General features: G+C 66.7%; 1 protein-coding gene across 1 annotated transcript in view; it reads left to right on the forward strand.

Moving 5' to 3' along the window:
* Positions 1-12,803: 12,803 nt before the first annotated feature.
* PLCH2 (phospholipase C eta 2) overlaps positions 12,804-19,717 on the forward strand; it is a 29,246-nt gene continuing 22,332 nt past the window's right edge. Inside the window, exons 1-4 of the mRNA XM_040471507.1 lie at positions 12,804-13,252; positions 14,888-15,034; positions 16,848-17,091; positions 17,226-17,355. Of these exons, the coding sequence (XP_040327441.1) occupies positions 13,129-13,252; positions 14,888-15,034; positions 16,848-17,091; positions 17,226-17,355 (645 nt within the window). The 5' untranslated portion in view covers positions 12,804-13,128. The remainder of the gene's footprint in view (positions 13,253-14,887; positions 15,035-16,847; positions 17,092-17,225; positions 17,356-19,717) is intronic.

A 19,717-nucleotide genomic window follows, 5' to 3' on the forward strand; every position in this document is an offset into this window, starting at 1 on the left:
ATGGGGGTCCTGGGGGCAGTGGGAATGCTAGGTTTTAGCAGCAGCCCCTGCCGCCCAGGGCCTCTGTGCTTGGGGTTTATCTGAGTCTGCGGTCTGCTTGGGTCCACTTTTTCCAGCCATCTCCCCAGAGGCCCCCTCTGGAACTCACTCCTGGGGTCGGGGTCTGAGTCCTGGTCTTGGGTCTGCCTCCGCTTGGCTATGAACCGTCTGCCTCAGTTTCCCAGTCTTAAAAGCAAACAGGTTGGACGCGGTGGCCTCCGGGGGTCCTTCTGACTCAGGCACTCTGAGGAGCAGAGGGGACACGCCGAGGCCCCCCGTGTCCCTGGATCCCCGGTGCAGGGAGACTCGAGGCCGAGCCTGCCTGTAGTGAGGCTGGTTTACTGCAGCAGGCCATCGGGGAAGCGTTTCCTTGGAGATTTATGTAGGACACAAGTCCGAATACAAAATCCAAGGTGCCCCATGGAGGTTTTCTGCAGCTGCACATCTGCTCTACTGCCCTCGTGGGGAGACGATCGCGCGTAGCCTCTTGTTCCCGGAGGCTGCCACCCAGGCACTGGTCAGGGCCCGTGACCCTGAGAATAGCGAGGCAGTGTCCTTAGGCCCCGTGTCACACAGTGGCCACCAAAGGGGACATTGCAGTGGGATCTTTGGTACAAGAAGGCCTGGCCCCGGGTGTGCCCCCCCCTTGTGCCGCCTGCCCCTTACTGCTCTCCAGACCTTCCTCCATGGCTGTCCAGGCCCCTCAGAACTGCTTGCTCTCCCTTGGTCACAGACTGGGAAATGCAGGCCCGAGGGGGTGTGGGTTCCCCTGGGCACATGGGCGGGACAGAGCAGGACTGGAACCAGGGTCCCCGACAGCCAGCAGGGCACTACCCTGTGTGTGCCTCCTCCCATCTCCAATGGTCTTCCCAGCCCCTCCCTGGGCACAGTGCTTCCTGGGACGCGCTCAGGTCAGCCTAGGGCACACAGTGCTGGGTTTTACTGCCCCAGGCGGCTGCCCTGACTCTTCCCCTGGCTGGAGGGGGCCTCTGGGGCTCGGGGTCCTGTGGCTGCAGGCACCCAACGCTGGGAGTGACTAGGGCAACACTCCTCCTTCCTGCCTCCGCTCTGCCCGTGCCCCGGCCAACCCCTGTGTCTCTGGGGCTCCACCGTCTCTCTTCGGGGCTGTTTTCGTTTCCAAATATCATCTTGTTCATCCCGACACAGGCTGTGCACTCCCACCAGCCCCTGGGCACACGCACGTGTACATGCAGGCCTCTGGGGGCCCCCGCACGCCAGGAGGAGCCCTGGTCAGTGCACGCTGCCCCATGACAGGGGCGATCCAAACAGTGCTTTTGGAGGGTCAGAGGTGTGGGAGCCTCCCCTGCGAGATGACCAGGGACTAGACCGTGTCACAGCTGTCCCAGGGAACCATAGGACTCCCAGCATGAGAGCACGGGCAGTGCTGCTGGCTGGTGGACGGTGGGCCTGCCTTCTGCCCCCGCCAGCTGGGGCACAGCTAGATGAACACGCTGAAGGGTCAGGGTGCATAGTGCACGAGGCAAGCTCACGGAACACGTGTGGACCCTCAGGGTCAGCTTTGGGTGGGGAAGCTCAGCACCGTGATGGGGGGGAGGGGGCTCGGCAGACCCCAGTGTGTCTGTGGCTATCAGGATCAGATTGTGAGTGGCTGCCTGCCTGTGTAGACCCCAGACCTGAGAACATGTGTGCAGATGAGGAAACTGAGGCACGGAGGGGGACGAGCTCTGCCTACCGACAGGACTGGCTGGGAACCCAGGGACTCTGGGCCCAAGGTCCAGGCTGCCCCCCATGTGTTAAGGCCTGGAGTGGCCTCCTCCTGGCCACGCTTGAGAGCCAAGGGATGGACCCAGCTGGAGCTCATGGCCAGATTGAGCCTCAGACTGGCCCTTGCCCGGTGGTTTAGATCTGGAAGTTCCAGGGAGTGGGGGGTGGGCGGATGGCAGTTCTGGGCCTGACACGCAGACCCCCTGAGCTGGCATCCTGGCATCCGGGCCCAGGCTCTGTCTCCAGGGGTGAGGAGGCCCTGCCCTTGCAACCCCAGCTCCCTCTGTACGGCCCTTCGGCTCCAGACAGGAAGTGGGTCTGGGCTGATGTGGGTGTCCATGCTACGCGGGCAGGTAGCAGGGAGGCAGGGAGGGGGGCGGGGGTGGGCAGGGGCGGCTCAGGGCAGTGGGCCTGGGGGCGGGGAGAAGGATTGGGGCTCCAGAGCATGAGCTCTCCCCTCTCCCCAAGAGAGAAGGGGTCAGGCTGGGGCCCCAGGCTCACTGTCCTCCCCCCACCGCCCCCCTGTCAGTATTTGTTTATTCCGGTCTCCTCTTCAAACAAGAAGAAAATTAGACTCCTGGGGGCCTGGCAGGCCCTTCTTCCAGACGTGCATCCCCACCCACTGCCAGCCAGGCCAAATGCTCTCAAAGACAGAATTTTGCTTAAATGCCCAGAAAGGAGATTTAGGAGATCAGAATCTTAAGCAAATTAACATGTGCGGCAGGCGGCTTTTAATCACCGCCGGTGATCACCCACCCGCCCCGCCCCTTGGGGGAAATCAGCTCCAGGCTGTGAGGGGGTGGGGCCGGCCCTGCCGATGGATTATTCATCAGAACCTGAACTTGAACCACAACCTCATTTTGCCCACTCCAGGGAGCCTGCCCCTCGCCGGGGAGCCTGTGTCTGCCCGCCCCCCTCCACCACCCACTCTCCCTTCCTCCTTGGGTTTTGCCTGTCGCCTCTCCCTGCCTCAGTTTCCCCTCTTCTGAGACTTTGGGGTTGCTGGCACTTTCCCAGTGGGGACTGTGTGAGGGGACTTGCAAAGCGCAGGTGTGGTGATGCCCGAGCGGCCCCTCCCCGCTTTTGCTCCTGGCCGCAGGTCGTCTGCGCTGGTGCCTTGCTCGGCCTGGTCCCCTCTTCTTGGCCCCACAGACCCCACCTCAGCCCTCCACACTCGGCTGCAGGACCCCCTCCCGGTGTGGCCAGCAGAGAACCTCAGTCACACCTGGCGCTGGAGGGAGGATGTGCCACCGCAGTGCGCACGGGCCCGGGGATCCTGACCCTGCCCAGTGCACGAGTGACCACTGTGGACAGGAAGGTCAAGGTGTCAAGCTCATGAGGGCAGATCCCTAGAGACTGAGGGGCTGGGCTCCACCAGGGGCGGCAAAGGAGGTGGCTGCCCCTTTAAGGGAGCCAGGCGGCAGCCCTGTGGCCTTCCCTGGGCAGGATCCAGGTGGTGGCTCATGTGTCTCACTCCCTCCACACCTGGGGGCCCGGCCTGGCAGGAGGCAGTCACACCCTGGGGTGGCGGCAGCTCAGGGAGCCCCGAGGAGCCCCAGGTCCTCCTGCTCTGGCCTGCCGCCTGCCTGCTGCCTCAGCACCTTCGCCCACATCTCCGTCGACCTCCCCAGGCCACCCTCAGGGCTGTGGGCAGAAGTGGCGGCTTTGGAAACAGCACCTGAGGCATGAGCAGAGCAGCGGCTCGGGGCAGCCGGTCTCTGTGGCTGATGTGGGGAACGTCATTTCTCTTGGATGCTGGATGCCACAGGTTGAACCAGAACACACCCCAGGAAGAGGCAGGCGGTGCTGGAGCAGGGGTGGGGGCTGCTCCGCACACACCCCACCCCCAGACGGCTCCCTGCTTGGCCCAGGCAGGACCCTAGACCCCAGGATCTTCTCAGGATGCTCACTGAGGGACATGTGGGGAGAGGCAGAGATGGGGCACAGGAGGGGCTGGGATGCCAAGGGGCAGGGGCTGCCACCAGGGGCTCCCGGACCCTCATCGTCATGCTGCGCACACACCCCTAACCAGGCAGCCAGTGAAATGTCACCCTAGCCATCCTGGAAGCACTGGGCATTTGGGGGAGCCCCACGGGGTCGGGGGAAGGTCGTCTGTAATGATCAGAGGGACCCCGTGGTCCCGTGGGGGGGGGCAGCCAACCGGAGGGCATTCCATTCCTGGGGGGAGCTGGCCTGGAGGGAGGGAGGTCAGAGCCAGCTGAGGGTGGCCTTCGGAGCCAGTGCTGAAAGAGCAGGCGCTCCCAACTGAGACCCCACCCCCACCCCGCACGCGCCTCCTCCCCCGCCCACTGCGGGGCTGGGCTGTGAAGGGTTAAGGCGGGCGGGGCTCTGGCGGGAGGGGCGGTCCCGGCAGCGGCGGGCTGAGCGCTCGGTGATCTGCCATGGGCGCGCGCTCAGGCGCAGGGACACGCGGGGCCGGCACACCGCCCGAGGCCCCTTGGGCCACGCCGGTAGCGGTAGGGGTGGCACCCGTGGGCCATGGAAGAGCCCGGGGACCCCGGTGGGCTCAGCCTGGACGAAGGTAAGAGGGAGCAGTAGGGGCTCAAGGAAGAGGCTGTAACTGCCCTGCAGGGAGCCAGGGTCAGACGCTGAACTGCCCATCGGTGACCCACTGAGCCCACTTGGGCAGGGCTTGACCCCTTCCCCCAGGGGTCTCCGGGACAACCCCATCCCATAAGCACCTGCACACCCCTGTCCCCCGCATCGTCCGCCACTGTGCCAGCATCTCTGCAAAAAGTGGAGACAACCCCGATGGGCGGGGGGGGGAGGAGGTGCCCCGGCGGAGCTGACGGACACCTGACCTCCAGTCTGCCCCCGTGGGGCACCAGCCTCAGTGCGGGGGGGGGGGTGTCAGATCTGGGGTATCCTGACCTGTGGGACCCGGGGGCTCGCCTGGTCCAACCCCCCTCCCACCCCCTTCACCCAGGGCAGCGCGGGCGCCCCAAGCCTCGTCAGCACCATGGACAGGGCAGCAGCTGCTTCTCCCTGAGGCGCCTGCGGTGGTGGTTTGCTGAGCCCTCAGGGTTCCGCCAGGCTCCCCCCCCCCTCCCCCCCGTGGGAGACTTCTTGCTCAGATCTGTCACTCAGTCCTGACCTGCGGCCCCGGGCACGGCCCTGGGCAGACAGCATAGATCAACAGGGGTGGCAGGTGCCCTCCAAGGCTGCCGGGAGCTGCCCAGCACCAAGGAGCTTAGGTGCAGGGTGTCAGGGCCCGTCCCCGCAGGGACCAGATGGGGCAGCACTTCTCAGGCAGCATTTGCTCCCGGCCAGGAATGGGGAGAAGCAGAGAGGGGAGATGGGCCAGAGCCACCACAGCTGTAGCTGGAGGGACCGGAGTCAGCAGAACTTCCTGACTAAGGGCTGAGACCCCCCCCCCCCCCCCAAGGAGAGTTGAGCTTGCCTTCTGGCCATTCATCTGGATCCCGGTTGTTCTGGACTTAATTAGTTCTTCCCTCTGATTGGTGTGGACACACGGGAGGGACTGTGGAGCCTCGGAGAGCAGGCGGGGGAGTGGGGACATTACTGCCAGGTCGTCTGAGGGCGAGACCCTGGCGGTGCCTTTGATGGGCTGTGTGACCACAGGCAGACAACAACCCTCTCTGAGTCTCTTGTGGAAGACAGCGATGGCGTGGAGTTGCCTTGGTAGAGTGTCTGTGAGCAGAGTGCGCCCTGTGTGTGTGATGCTCCAGGATGCCTGTCCCCTCACCACCCCCTTCTCTTGCTGAGATGCCCTTTATGAGTGGAGGACAGCATGGCAGTGGAGGGCTGGTGGTGCAGACACTCCCGGCTTGGCTGTGTGCTTGGGCCGCTCGTCGGGACACCCCCCCCGGATGACCACAGCCCCCATGCCAGTGTGGGGCAGGGGGTCCCATAGTGGCTGGTCCTTGGGGAGAGCCTGGCCCAGCACATCCCTGCCTATCTGGCCTGCAGAGAGATCCATGGAATCAGCAGCCAGCCTTGGTCAACCTGGGTCAACACCAAGGGTTCCGGGGTGCGGGATGCCTGCCTGCGAACCAGGGGGGCGACCGGCTGCCCCCAGGGTCCAGGGAGGCCTGACACACCCAGGCTCTGCAGCCAGGAAGGGAAGAGCCCTGGTCCTGGGAGGGGAGGAGGGCAGCAGCAGGGCCTGAGGCCCCTCGTGCCCCCATTGCCTGGGTCAGGGTCTCAGCTGGCCTCGAGGGGGAGACATGTGGCCTGGCCCTTGTCTGCTGGGAGGAGTGTGCTGCGCCCCTCCCCCCACACCCCGGGAGAGAACAGTCTCAAATGTGCAGCTGAGGACAGAGCAGATGGGCTGGAGTCTTGGGTCCGGCCCCCCATCTGCACAGCTAATGAGCCGATGGCTTAGCTTCCAAGCTCCTGGCACCTTTCTCCTGGAAAGCCGGGGGACGGGCAGGGCGTGAGCGAGGGGCGCAGAGGCCAGGACAGGGTGCGAGCGAGGGGCGCAGAGGCCAGCTCCGTGCTCCTTGCAGGCTGTCGGGGGCAGAGGCATCGAGGAGGGAGGAGTAATCAGAAGTGCCTGTTTCTTCTGGGACTTTGCTCCCAGCACGGCTTACGTGGGCTTCTGCCGGCTGGACAGACTTCCTGTGTGGAAAAGGCCCCTCGGGCAGGGTGACGGACACCCTTTCCAGGACGGGATGTTTTGTCCGGCTCTTGAGAGCTGGAGGGAGAAGACACTGCCCATCCCGAACGGGTCGGTGTGCCAGCCAGGGACAGCTGGCCCTTGAAGACTCCAGGCTGGGGCCTCGGGTGCCGGACGATCGGGTGAAGAGAGGAGGAAGCTGTTCTCAGTCCCAGTGACTCGTGTTGGTCCTGGGTTCACGGTGATCGGGCCCTGGCCCCGGTCAGCTGAGCTGCTGACCTTTGGAAACTGCCTGTTGTTCAGGCCCCTGTGGTGGCACTGACCGTGGGCCGGGTGTGGGTGGCCCCTCCTGCACCCCCTCCCAGGTCCACGGTGGGCATGTGGGGGGACAGAATCGAGGGAAGTCAGGGTGACGCTCAGGGAGGTCCCATCCCCAGCCACACGGGGACAAGATAGAGGGGACTTTAGGAAGTCAAGTTGGGAGAGCCCGGCTGCTTCTGGAGAGTCCTCAAGGTGCCTGAGGCCCCAGGGCTCTCGAGGAAGCTGCCCTGGCCGGCAGGAGCGGCGGGGCCCAGGGATCAGTCCACGGGCTCAGCCTTCTTCTGTTTCCTATCGCCTCCGTGGCTCCGTGCCCACTCTGCCGGCGGCCGTCCAGCCCCGCCAGCTGCCGCCTGCCTCCTGCGCGGGCCCAGGTGGGTGTGGGGTGGGGACGGCCGGTTCCGCCAGTGAAGGGAGGACCCCCAACCCCCCCAACCTGCGGGAGTTTCCTCTCCTCCCAGCAGGCAGGCCCAGTCCATCTGGTGGCTTTTCAGGAACATGCCCCCACCCCCAGAGCCGCTGGAAGTCTCTCTCTGCTTCTCCAGCCGCTCCCGGGGGCTCCCGGGGGTAGGCCCATCAGACAAAGCCGACAAAGCTGGGCACCTGCCTCCAGGGAGGCCAGGCCGATGTGACTGTGTGATGGCCGTCCTGCCCCCTCCCGGCCTCTGCTCAGCCAGTGCCTGGGAGATGAGGGCCGGGGTCTGGGACAGGAGCCCCCAGAGCCCATGAACCAAGGCACCTGTGAGGGCAGGCTATAAATAGAGTCCTCTCCCCACACGACTGTCCAGTGTGATTAATGCCACTGCTGTGGCTGAGCTGGGGGCCACCAAGACAGGAGGAGGCAAAGGGAGAGCCACTGCGGGAAAGACCCTCACCGGTGTGAGCAGGCCCTGGGCTCTGCTGGGCAGGCAGAGGAAAGCAGGATATTGGGACCCCACCCTGTGTTGAAGACCCATGTCCCCGTGGTGCCCAGCAGCCTCAGTGACAGTGTGGTGGCCCATTGCATGGGAAGGGGTTTCTGCAGCGGGAGGGCACTGGGCACCGGATACCCACTGCTTCAGGAGCCTGGACAGCTGTGGACTCCTGGCCCCTCACACCCTACCGGGTGACAGACAGAAAGTTCCCGCTGGCCTTCCCTCAGGGCTGGTCCTGGCAGGATCCTGTGTCACCGGCTAGGAATGGGCCAGGCTGCTGCCGTTCCCTGCCCAGAAGCGCAGGCACCCAGGGCCTCCGTGGGTGGCAGGTGCGGGCCCGGGCCCGGGGCCGGTCAGTCGGCCGGGGGGGGCGGGACATCGCTGGCTGCCAGAGCCCGTCTCCACCCGATGGCACTCTCAGGAAAGGGTGGGGTGGCCTGAAGCAGCCCAGAGGGGCAGAGCAAAGTCTGGCTGGTCCACCCCCACGATGCCCTCGGGCCCCCTTGCTTCTGAGCCAGGTGATGCCGCGGGGCTAGGCCCCCCTGCCCACAAAACTCTCTCCTGGCTCTTGCAAGAAGGCTGAGCCTCTGGCCCCACGGCGAGGATGCTGCGGGAGGAGAAAGGCACATCCTGGCAGGTGGAGTGTCCGGCGTGAAGCCCCATCCCCGGCTGCTCCCCTGTCCCCCGGCCCTCCCCCAGTCTTGTCCGGGGCCAGCCCTGGGCCTCGCTGGCCTGGCCAACCCCACCCCCCCCCCCCAGGGTCTGCTGCCCTCGTGCAGACCCTCGGGCCAGTCCTGGCTCCTGTGCCCCCTGGGCGCTGGGCACAGTCACCCTGGAGTCCTGCCTGGGGCGGGGAGGGGGGCTTGAGGGAGCCGACTCGCACTCCCTGATAAAATAAAAATAGTTGGGAGGAGGCGCCCAGACGGGCAGGGGGAGGGGGGCGCGAGCTGCTTCTCAGACGTTTAAATAATCTCCGCCATATGTGTGTGGGCCTGTCCCTCCCTCCTGTGAGGCGCTGGCCAGGGGCCGGGCCGATCCCCCGTGGGTGCGCGCGGGAGCCCGGTGCAGCAGCTGGGGCCTGCTGACCTCTTCCTCTTCTTCTCCACCCAAGCACAGCCTGAGTGCCCGCTGCGTGCGGAACTGGCCCCGGTGGAGAGCAGAGATGCGGCTCGGGGCGACAGGGGGGGTGCTGAGGACCGGTGAGGGCTGTGGCAGGGACAGGCCGGCCTCCAGGCCAGTCGAGCCTCGGGCTCTGTGTGTCCGGCCGTTGCTGTCTGTTCTGAGTCAAGTGGACACGGAAGGGCTCCCTTGAAGATCCTTCGAAAAGGCAGAGAAATGTCGGAGGGGAGAGGGGCTGGCGGGTGGGGGGGGGGGGCGCTGCCCAGCCTGGGACCCAGGGCCGGTGCCCTCAGGGAGGGGGGAGGAACGCGCCCCACACCCTGACCCCTGCGCTCATTTGCTCAGTGAAGGGGCAAGGGAGGGCCTGACCCGTGCGCACACCCATCGTGGACGGGGGCCCGTGACACCTCAAGAGTGCCGGTGAGTGCGCGTGCTCGCACAGGGGAGCCTTTGGGCATCGTTTGTGGGCTTTGTTGCACTTTCCAGTCCTCCCAGGGAAGAGGCGGGGGTGCTGACTGCCCCTGGCCTCTTGCCCCCTCCTGTGTGAGGGCAGGCTCAGCCTCCAGTGTAAAAAGGAAAAAGCCAGTGCTGGCCAGCTTCTGATGGCGAGGACGTTTCCCCCTTGGGGAAGCTGCCACCGTGTCCCGTGGCCACTGGAGGAATCGAGGAGGGAGGGCCTGTGGGGCATCCTCTGACAGACAGGGAAACTGAGGCATGGAGACAGGCAGGCCATCCGAGTCAGCGGTTCAGCCACGGTGCAGGGCCGAGCTGAGGAAGGTCATGGGGACCTTTCCTCTGGGGTGTCAGTGTGGGGGGAGCCCTCCCTGTGCCCTCGCCCCCCCCCCGGGAGGGGGTGCCACCCGTTCATCTGTGCCGGGCGTGTCCAGGCACCAGCCTCCTCGGGGACGGCAGCCGGAGGTGCCGGCACTGGCTGGCGGTGGCCAAGCCCTGGAGGCTGGACGGCCACTAGCTGACCAGTGACGGCCATGCCGGGCGCTGACTCATGTCACCTCGCGGGGCTGGCTTGGCGGCCTTGGCACCAGGGGCCCAGCCTGTGCTTCTGCTGTGGGGCAGTCCCGAATGGCACAGGGACAGAGCAAGACAGGACAGGGTGGTCCCTGCCCGGCGGTGCCCCGGGGGATCAGGCAGTGTGCAGATGAACGTGTGCGGTCTCGTCCGGAAGCCACAGGGCAGGCGGGAGGATGCTCAGAGGAGCAACTCAGGTCACAGGACTGAGAGCCAGGAGAGAGGTGTGCGGGGCAGGCGTGAGGAGGAAGTGGCTGGGGGGACCCCTGGAGCCCTCCTGCCCCTTCCTGGCGAGGCTCCTGGCTGACCCGGGTAGGTCAAGTGTAGACTGGTTCCAGGCTCTGGAGGCCAAGTGTGGAGACTGAGCCCCCGCAGGGCTGGTGACATGTGGCTGCTCTGGCGGCCACATCTATGGCACTGTTGGGGCCAGAGGTGGGGACCGACCAGGGAGTGGACTCTGGCTGGGGTCAGGGTGCCGGGATGTCAGTCTTCCCCGGACGCTCTGGGCGGCTGGTGCTCGCAGGCCAGGCGGGGTGGTGGCGAGTGTCCTGGGTACGGAGGGAGTGAGCCCATGGGTGGGGTGGGCTGGGTTCCTATCCCTCCCGGTGTTGGCCTGGGTCTGCTCCCACGCAGCACCTGGGGTGGGGGTTTTCTCCGGTCCTGGGACCTGTTCCCTTCTGTGACCCTGAAGGAGTTGGGGGGGGGGGCTGGCTCTGGTGACCACCTGTGGACACGGGGGCCCGGCTCGTGCGTTTGGGGATCTGGTCAATGGTAGGTGCCCCTGCTCTGTGCTTGGTTCTTTTGGGCTCTGCTGCCCCTCCCTTAGAGGTCTGGGGCTCAGCCCCTGTGGGGGAGGGTGGGAAGGGAGGAACTTGCCTCCGCTTTGGGGGGCTGAGCCATCGGGGTTCAGGGCCTGTCCTGGGTTCAAGCCCAGCTTGGCAATCGCCTGGGGCATGGCCTTTGCAGGTACCCAGCATGCTCAGCGGCACTGTGGGGGCAACATGGTGTCCCCAGAGTCAGGAGCCATCCCCCCCCCCCACGGTGTCCTCAGACCCTGGTCAGAGTGTCAGAGCTCAGGTGGGGGTCACCAGGGTCTTGCGGGCAACAGAGGGGCTTTGGTGGCAGAGCCCCGCATCAGGCTGGACGGATTGGACCGTCCTCCGCCGGGTCAGTGAGGACCACCCTGGGCTGGCTGAGGAGGACTCAGGGGTGCAGGGCCACTCAGTGTGGGTCCCCTCCTGGGCCCCCTGCCCAGGGAGATTAGGGCACCAGAGCCCCCCTGGCTGATGGCAGGAGACCATTGATTTGGGCTGAGAGTCCAGGGGCCTGACCCGAGGATGGCAGGGTGTGGCCGGCTCAGGGAGCTTTTGTCCGGGGGGAGGCGAGAAGACCCCAGAAAGGGGCCGGTGTGGGGGAGGAAAGAGGTGCAGGTGTGGCCAGGTGTAACCTGGGTTTGAAGAGCCGCAGGCTTTGAGGCAGGAGGGGATGCCCCAGCGTCAGGGAGGGTCCGCCGATGGAATGGGGCCGTGACACAGGACCGGCAGGTGCGGCCTGGGGAGCCAGCCTCGGACCCGCCTCCCGGCCTCCTGCTCTGGTCCCTCTGCCCCGCTCCAGCCGCCCCCGAACACGCAGAGGCTGTCAGGGCTCGGCAGCCGCGTCTCCTGGAGGAGACCCAGGACCCTTTCCCTTTCTAGAGGCTGGTGGCTTCCTAAGCTGATTCCACATGGCGCCGCCTCCTGAAGGGACTGACTCGGAGCCGCTCTGGCAAAGGCTCCTAATTGGGTTCTGGCATTTGGCTTTGAGTCGACTGCGTTGGCTCTGGTCAGGTGGGGCCCTGTTCCCTGTGGTCAGCCTGGGACACCCATCACTAGCTCCTCATGGCCTGCCGCCTCCCCACCCCCCGCCCCCCAGCTCCGACCTCGGACCGGGCTGCGCCCAGCTCTGTGGCCCAGGCCCCAGCCACTCGCCTCTGTGCTGGGGATGGAAAGGTGACAGCCCAGTGATGCCTGGGTAGGGGGCACGCGGGGCACCAGGGGCTCGGGGGCTCGGCGGCAGACGGGCTCCGAGGTCCTCGGGACCGGGCGCCAGTCCTCGCGGCCGCTGGTCGATGTGACCGTGAGGTGGGGTTCTGCCCCTCGGGCCTCGCGCCCCGGGAGAGGGGGGCGTGCCACCGTCTGTCTGTCTTTGCCCAGCTCTCCTCCTCGTGTCCAGAGCTGCCCGCCCCAAAGGGCTGTCCTCCTCTGGGCCTTCGCTGGTGTCGCCGTGAGTGGGCCTCGTGTCCGGTCAGCAGATGTGCAAGCAGGTCCTCCCTGGGCCCGGCTCTCCCCCACCAGGCCGGGCCCACCAAGGGAGGGCAGCCTCTGGGGGCAGAGCTCGGCGACGAATGCGCCCAGGGCAGTGGGCCGCCTCCCGGAGCTCTCTGCCCAGGGGCTGGTCCTTGGGAGCTGAGGCGGCACAGCCGGGGGCCCGGAGCAGGATGAGGCGTCTGGGAGCACGGGACCCAGGCTTGGGGAGCAGCAACTGTCCCTCCAGGGCTAGGAGTCGAAGCAGAAAGGGGCCCCCCGTGTCCCAGGCCCTCCCCGGGCCAGACAGGCCTGGGCAGGCAGCCCGCCCAGCTCGGCTCCTGGTTGCGGCCCACGGAGGGCTGGACACTGAGGGTGGGGTTCTGCTGCTCCCGTCACCCCTCACCCCCACCCCGGGGACCACAGGAGCCCCTCAGAGCCCCTGGCAAGTACCAGGGACGTGGGCTTGGGAGCTGGCGATTCTGGGGCTCAGGCTGGGACAGAGAAGGGGCAGCAGGGAGGGCGGTGGGGGGACAGTGGACGGTCCCATGAGGACCGTCACCCCAGGCCTTACAGCGGTGTTCTTTGGGTCCTGGAGTGGCCTCTCTGTCTTGCCTGTTGTCGCTCAGCCGGGACGTGGGGGCTGCCTGCTGCCCTCCTGGTCTCCAGCTGGGAGTTCCCTTGGCCTAAATCCTCTGGCCAGCTGGGCTGGACCCGGGCTTGGATTAGCACAGGGGATTGGGCAGGGGGTGGGCGGGGCTTGCAGAGGCCCTGCGGCTGCCCTGCCCTCAGACTCTGGGACGCTGCTTCTTTGGGGATCCCTTCGTGGCCCTGGTGGATGGGCAGGCTGACCTGGGGGCCATCTAGGACGGCAGGTGACGGTTGGGCCAATGCCAGAGGGACCTGGGAGCAGCCCCGCGGGGGCCTCGCAAGGCTCTAAGCAGGAGGAGGAAGAGGAGGAAGAGAGAAGGAGGGCCCGTGGAGCCCCTGTGCCACCCGCCATTGCCTGACCTGCTGCTGAGGCGGGGTGGGGGACGCGGGCGTCCTTTGGCCTCCGTGAGCCACCCCTGGCCATCGTCCTAGCATGTCTGTCCCCTGGCCGTCTACCCCCAGCCGGACCGGGGGAACAGTGGCCTGCCTGGCAGAGGCCCTCCTCTGGGTGGGAGCGAGCGTGGCCGTGTCCCCGCCGTGGCAGCTCGGCCCGCTAGGTAAGGGGGCAGGCCTGGCCCTCCTCGGCGGGAGTGCAGCCTCAGAGCCACAGGGGCCAGGAGGGTGGGGGCTGCTTCTGGGCGTGCAAAAGGCCCCCCTCCTCCAAAGCAAACCTATGACCTCCTGCCCCTCGGGTCTCCCTCTGGGGGTCACGGGGCTCCCGCTGCACCCCCGGCCCACCTGTCTGACCCCAGGGCGCCAGGCAGGCAGCAGGGAGGGTGGGGGTTCGGGGATCAGGGGCAGGGCTGTGGTGGGCATGCTGGCTGGGCACTCAGGTGGCTATAAAACTTTTGCTGAGGGGTCCCTGGCACTTTGCAGGGGTGGGGGTGGCACCTTCAGCCGGGATGCGCTGGGGCTAGCGTGCTGGTGAGGGGCGAGACCGCGCCTAGAGGGGGGCAGAATGCTCCTCGCTGGTGTGAGGCAGGGGTGGGGTGGAGGCCTGCCCGGCCGGTGATGGGAAGGTTGTGTCTGTCCTGGCTGGGCCGGCCCACGGAAGGCCCCACTTGGGACTGTGTCCCGCGCCCCTGGGGCCTGGTCTGGGTGCCCCTTCTGGACCCTGTTCTGGCCTCTGCACCCGCCCCCCTCCCCCTGTCCTGCCTTATCCCTCCCCTCTTGCTACCTGTGCACCAGCAGCCTCACCTGCATCCTCATTTCTCGGTGTCTCTGTGGAGCTCGGCCTCCCTGTGGGCTCTCCCCCCACCACCCTGGAGCGTGAGGAGTCCCACGGGCTGGTCTCCTCGGGTGGCATTGCCTCCAGGGGGTCCCTTAGTGGGTGGCTCATGTGGGGTTGAATTATCGATGCTGCAGCAGTCCTGGGCTTTCTGTAAGTAGGTGTGAAGGGCCCGGGGGGGCTGGGGCTGACCCATCCCCGGCCTGGAGCCCCAGAGCCTGCAACCTGTCCAGCCCTGGGGGGCTGCTGGCCTGGCTGGGACCCCCTCCCCTCAGGACCTGGGAGACGTGAGAGCTGCAGACAGGAGGCCAAGTGGACAGAGGAGGGGAAGGGAGGGCGGGGAGGGGTGCTGGGAGGAGGGTTTGTGTTCTGGAGCTGAAGCCTGGTGCTGCCTTGACCTCCCGGGGCCCCGCTCTGTGGCCTCTAGGGACAGACCCTCACCCTTCCTGCAGGGAGGAGGAGGAGGAGGCCGGCTTTCCCCAGTGGCACGGGAAGCAGGTGCAGGCTCCCAGGTTAGACCACAGCCTGGCCACCCACAGAGGCCCTTATGCACGGCAGCTCCTGAGCACGGCCTCAGCCACCACAGCCCCTCGTGTGTCGCAGGCATTGGGGCAGGTCACGGCAGTCACTGGGGCTGGGATGGACACGGTGGCTGGAGTGAAGCGAAACCAAGCTGCAGAGGAACAGGGTCCTGCCTGGGACCTCGCCTGGCCCGGGGCAGTTGGGGAGGGTGGCCGTGGCCGGGGCTGGGTGGCTCGGTCTGTTTCTGAGCTTGGGCCTGTGGCCCGGGGCCAGCGCCTGGGGGTAGGAACCCGCCCCCGCGGAGGGCCGGCGGGCGGGCGGGTGGACGGTCTCTGCACCCCTTGTGCACGGGGTGGTGGGCGGTAGGGCTGGCCCGGCTCTCACGGCGCCCCTTCTGTCTTTGTGTCGGTTGTCTTCTGCCCGCCGTGTCCATGACGCCCAGTGGAGAGATGCATGAGCGCCATGCAGGCGGGGACCCAGATGGTGAAGCTCCGCGGCAGCTCCAAGGGCCTGGTCCGCTTCTACTTCCTGGACGAGCATCGCTCCTGCATCCGCTGGCGGCCCTCGCGCAAGAACGAGAAGGCCAAGAGTGAGCAGGCGGCCTTGGGGGCGGGGGGAGCTGGGGGCTGCCTTGGGGGAAGCGGGCTGCCCCGGGGGGGCGGAGCTGGGAGCTGCCCTGGGGGGGAGCGGGCGGCCACGAGGCAGCTGGGGAAGTCTCCAGGGGCCTCCGGGCCCGACACAGGCATCTGGTTGGCCTTGCGGTTTCGAGGTGATCTCTGGGCGTCAGGCGCAGAGGGATCAGGGCCTGTAGGACTGTGGGGACTGAGAGCCCATCTGGGATGGTCTGAGGAGCAAAAAAACGGCCCTTCCTTCAGTGTAGCCGGGTCTAGACCTGCCGTAAACAGAGAGAGACCCTTGCGGGGCACATGGAGGGCAGGGCTTCAGTGCCACATGTTAGCTCAGGCGACCTGGGGCATGAGGACTGGCATGGGGCGTGGGGGCTGCAGGGCCGCCCGGGGTAGGAGGGGGCCTGGGCTGGAGGGTTCTTGCAGGGGTGGAAGGGCGAGGTGGACGTCGCAGCAGGGCCTGTCAGGGACCAGGCTGGAGGCAGGAAGGGACACGTCAGGGTCCTCCCAGGCCCGGAGAGACCCAGCTGCACCAGGGCAGGGCCTCAGCCCCGCAGTTGCCAAGGGCACAGCTACCGCCATGGGGCCTGGGAGCCTTGGCGCGGAGCCCCTGGGAGGCATCCTGGTGGTGGTGGTGGGGGGGTGGTGCGTGGGGCTGCCCTCTGGGCCCATGATGCTCAGATGGGGCCCCTCCTCTGGGCCCGGCACTGCTCCCTGTACTGGGCATCATGTGGGAGCGGTGATAAGGCAGGGGTGGGCAGGCCGGGACTGGGGGAGGCCGTGTGTGGTACTCAGACCTGACTCTAGCCTTGGAGGATCCTGAGGAGGGAGGAATGGGGGGCAGCTGTCCCCTGCCAGCACCCCCTAGTCTAGGGCCCGGGACCCCCGCCCCTGCCATGCACACGCATGCATGCAGGGAACTGGAGAAGAGAGGTGGGCAGGCCCCCCGCCCTGTAGGCGGGCTCTGTACTCCCGGGAGCTCAGGGGGTGGGAGCAGAGGACAGGAGGGACACCCCCCCTCACTGCACGAAGTCCCCCCTCCATCACAGCTCTGCCCAGGATAGCTCCCAGAAGGGCACGGAGCCTGCCGGGCAGGGCTGCAGGAGATGGGCGGGTGGTGTTGGGAGGTGGTCGGGGCCCAGCCCAGGGGGCCGGGCTCCCAGAGGGGATGCCTGTGCCCTGCACGGCTGGGAGGGGCCCTGCCGCCTGTGCAGGAACAGACCTGAGAACTCGTCTCCTCGTGGTAATTCAGCTATGGAACGGAGGCCCCGTGGAGCCCCGGGTGCTGTGGCCAGTAATGAAATCCTTGGTGGACCCGGAGCTGGTGCCCGCCGGGCAGGACCCCGCCGCACCCCTGGCCCCGCGGCCTGCTGGAGCCAGAGCCTCCTAGGGAGGCGGCGCGGGATCGGGCCAGTCGCCCTGTCAGAGTGGAGACGCGAGCTGGCTGGAGCCTGACGGACAGAATTGGCCTGTCTGGGCTCCCTCACCCTGCAGCCTCGGCTAGTGCAGAAGCCACGCGCCTGGGGTTGCTAACTAGGGGGAGGGGGCTGCCCCCGAGAGCACGAGCCTTTCTCACACCCCGGGGGAGTGGGGAGCAGCCCTCAGGGTCAGAGCAGAGCAGGGAGGGGTGGGCTCCCCAGGCTCAGATGGGAAGGGGACCCACAAAGGTACCGGCCTTGTCTCTCGCGGGCCGAGCGCGGCAAGCTGCTGCGGCGGGCGGGGGCGCCAGCCCCTGGGGACAGGCTGTGACCGGCCGGCGCCCCTGCCTGCCCGCAGTCTCCATCGACTCCATCCAGGAGGTGAGTGAAGGGCGGCAGTCCGAGATCTTCCAACGCTACCCAGACGGCAGCTTCGACCCCAACTGCTGCTTCAGCATCTATCACGGCAGCCACCGTGAGTCGCTGGACCTGGTCTCGCCCAGCGGGGACGAGGCGCGCACCTGGGTCACGGGCCTGCGCTACCTCATGGCCGGCATCAGCGACGAGGACAGCCTGGCCCGGCGCCAGCGCACTAGGGACCAATATCCTTGGTCTCGGGGGGCGGGTCCCTGGGTGGGGCTCTCCCGCCCCTGGCCGGGTCACACGTTTGGGGGAGGGGAGGGGGGGGGCGCGCTGGGCCTGCTGGACCCGTGTTGGTCCCTGACTCGGCCCTAAAGTGGCTGAAGCAGACATTCGACGAGGCGGACAAGAACGGGGACGGCAGCCTGAGCATCGGCGAGGTTCTGCAGCTGCTGCACAAGCTGAACGTGAACTTGCCCCGGCAGAGGGTGAAGCAGATGTTCCAGGTGGGGTCCCCTGCCTCTGGCACCCGGGGCACAGGCTCTGTGGGGCTGAGGCTGCGTCCGGAGAGGAGGGGCCCTGCCCGAGCGGCGGGAAGTCCTGGGCGGGGTCTCTGGGCCCGCAGTCAGTGGGAGGCCAGGAAGCGGCTTGCCCCTCGCCCTGCGCCCTGCGTCCGCTGAGATGCCCCAAGTGGCCGCCTCTCTCTCTGCAGCTGTGCGGGGCCCTCCCTGGCAGCCTAGGTATTTGGGGCAGGTGTGGGTCCCTGAGGGAAACCACCCAGAGGAGGCTGCACCCCCTTTCCTCCACCCCCCCCCCCCGCCGACTCCCCAGCCTTGATGAGGCACGCCGGCCTGGCGGGGTCCAGGGTGCACACTGGCCCGTGTTGCAGCCTCAGCTCTGGCTCCCCGCCCCCTGCAGCCTCCCGGTTGCAACCACCCCGGTGTTAGAAGTTATGAAAATGCATCTGTCAGCTGGGAGGCGGCCTTTATTGTCTGTAATTAGTTTCTCTCTTTCCGGAACTCCTGCTGGAGCAGCGGGGAGGAAAGGTGGCATCATTGGGTCCCGGTTTGTGGAGTTGATGGGCAAGCAGACCCAGGAGGAGGGCGCTCTCTCTCTCTGTCTCTCTCACGCGGGCACATACACACACACACATGCACACACGCACAGGCACAGAGCCAGCTGCTCCACCAGGCACGGCCCCCGGTGGCTTCACTTGTGCTCTCACCATAGACAGCTGGTGGTTCTTGGCCAGAGCGGGGGTGGGGACCCCGCAGCTCAGAGCACAAGGGTCTGTGCATGAATGAAGGGGCGAGTGGGATGCTCTCGGGCTGCTGGTCAGGGACTAGGGGGGCTCACAGGGCCCCTGCCCGGGCAGTGAGGAGCTGTCAGATGGCTCAGACCTGAAGATCAGCCCCCTACCTGTACCCTGCCTACCCTACCTCCAGGGACAGCTCTGGGCTGAGAGGCCCTTCCAGAATGGTGAGGCTGTCAGGGGCCAGGCAATAGGCTGGCTTAGAACTTGGGGTCCAGCTTGGCCGGTGAGGTGGGAGGAGAGGAGTGTACCCTCACAGAATGGGGTGAGCGTGCACAGACAGGTCCAGTGCAAAGTCCTGGCTTGACGATGCACCACGCTGGGAGCTCTGGGGAGCCCATGCCCACCTGCCCCTCTTCTAGGGACACTGGGCCTCTCACGTGCTCTCTCGGCACAGGGGCTCCCCACAGAGCCCTCTGACCAGCCCTCGGCCTGGCTGTGTCTGGGCTCCAACCAGATCCCCTCGAGGAATCCCAGAGCAGTGGGGACAGACCCTGCGGCCTGTCTGTGGGGCCTGCAGGTGGGGCGGACTCCGGGCTGGTTCTGGAGGGGGAGTGAGCAACAGGGATGGGGCACTGATGTTGGCCTAGAGCTGGGGACCCCAGGCCCTGGGTAGCTCAGACCCCAGCAGCCTTGTCCACGGTAGTCCCTGAGTGCCTGGGCCTCCCTGGCCATCTTTGCGGCCGACCTTGCGGGGCTCTGGACCCCAGAGAAGGAGGCCTGGCCTCCAGTCAGGCAGAGCAGCTCTGATAATTAGCGTCAGTCCGGTGGTCGAGGAGTCTCTGTATTGTTTCCACCACCTGGAAGGGCCTCATCAAAGGAAAGATCTGTGTGGTGGGTAAAGAGCGCCTTGAACATAGTTTCATTAAGTCTGAGATAACAGTGGAGTGCAGGCCCAGTGTGGGCCTCGGGCCGCAGAACAGCTCCAGCCGAGCGTGCCTTCACCTGCTGCAGTCACGGTCTGTGGAAAGAGGGGCCGAGGAATTACATCGGGAGGCAATCCTGGGGCTCAGGGGCCGGGTCTGTCCTTAAGGGTTTCCCGAGGGCTTCATCCTCATAAAATATTCTCATTCACCCCGCGGGCTGGCAGCTGGACAGAGAGCAGGCAGCCACCCCGCGCTGGGCTCCCGGCCGGACCGCCCAGCACAGAACTTGGGGATGGGGGGAGGCCAAATCGCCCTGCGGGCTGGACACTCGACACACTGGGAATCTCTGCCTGGCTCCAGCCACACCCTGGGGAGGGCTGCTGGCCCGGCTCTGTCCCAGGGGGGTCCTTTGGTCTGCAGTGTGAGCCAGAGCCTACAGCCAGAGCCTGGCTGAGCCTGCCGGCTCTCAGACCCAGGGCTGTCCTCAAACCGAGCTCCAGGCACAATGAGGTCTTTGTCTGGTGTCTTCTGGGCCCCTGCGCATGTGGCTCTGGGCTCTGGTCCTGTCCCAGGCTTGGCACAGACGCTGGGGTCCTGGGGTGGGATACTGGGGCCTTGCTGGGTGTCCACTTCAGTGCCGAGCCAGGACTGGCCTTCCCAAGAGCAGTACTCTCCCTGGGGACAGGGACA

Source organism: Herpailurus yagouaroundi, unplaced genomic scaffold, assembly GCF_014898765.1.
Source record: "Herpailurus yagouaroundi ecotype Mexico unplaced genomic scaffold, PumYag 77, whole genome shotgun sequence".
Classification (NCBI taxonomy): domain Eukaryota; kingdom Metazoa; phylum Chordata; class Mammalia; order Carnivora; family Felidae; genus Herpailurus; species Herpailurus yagouaroundi.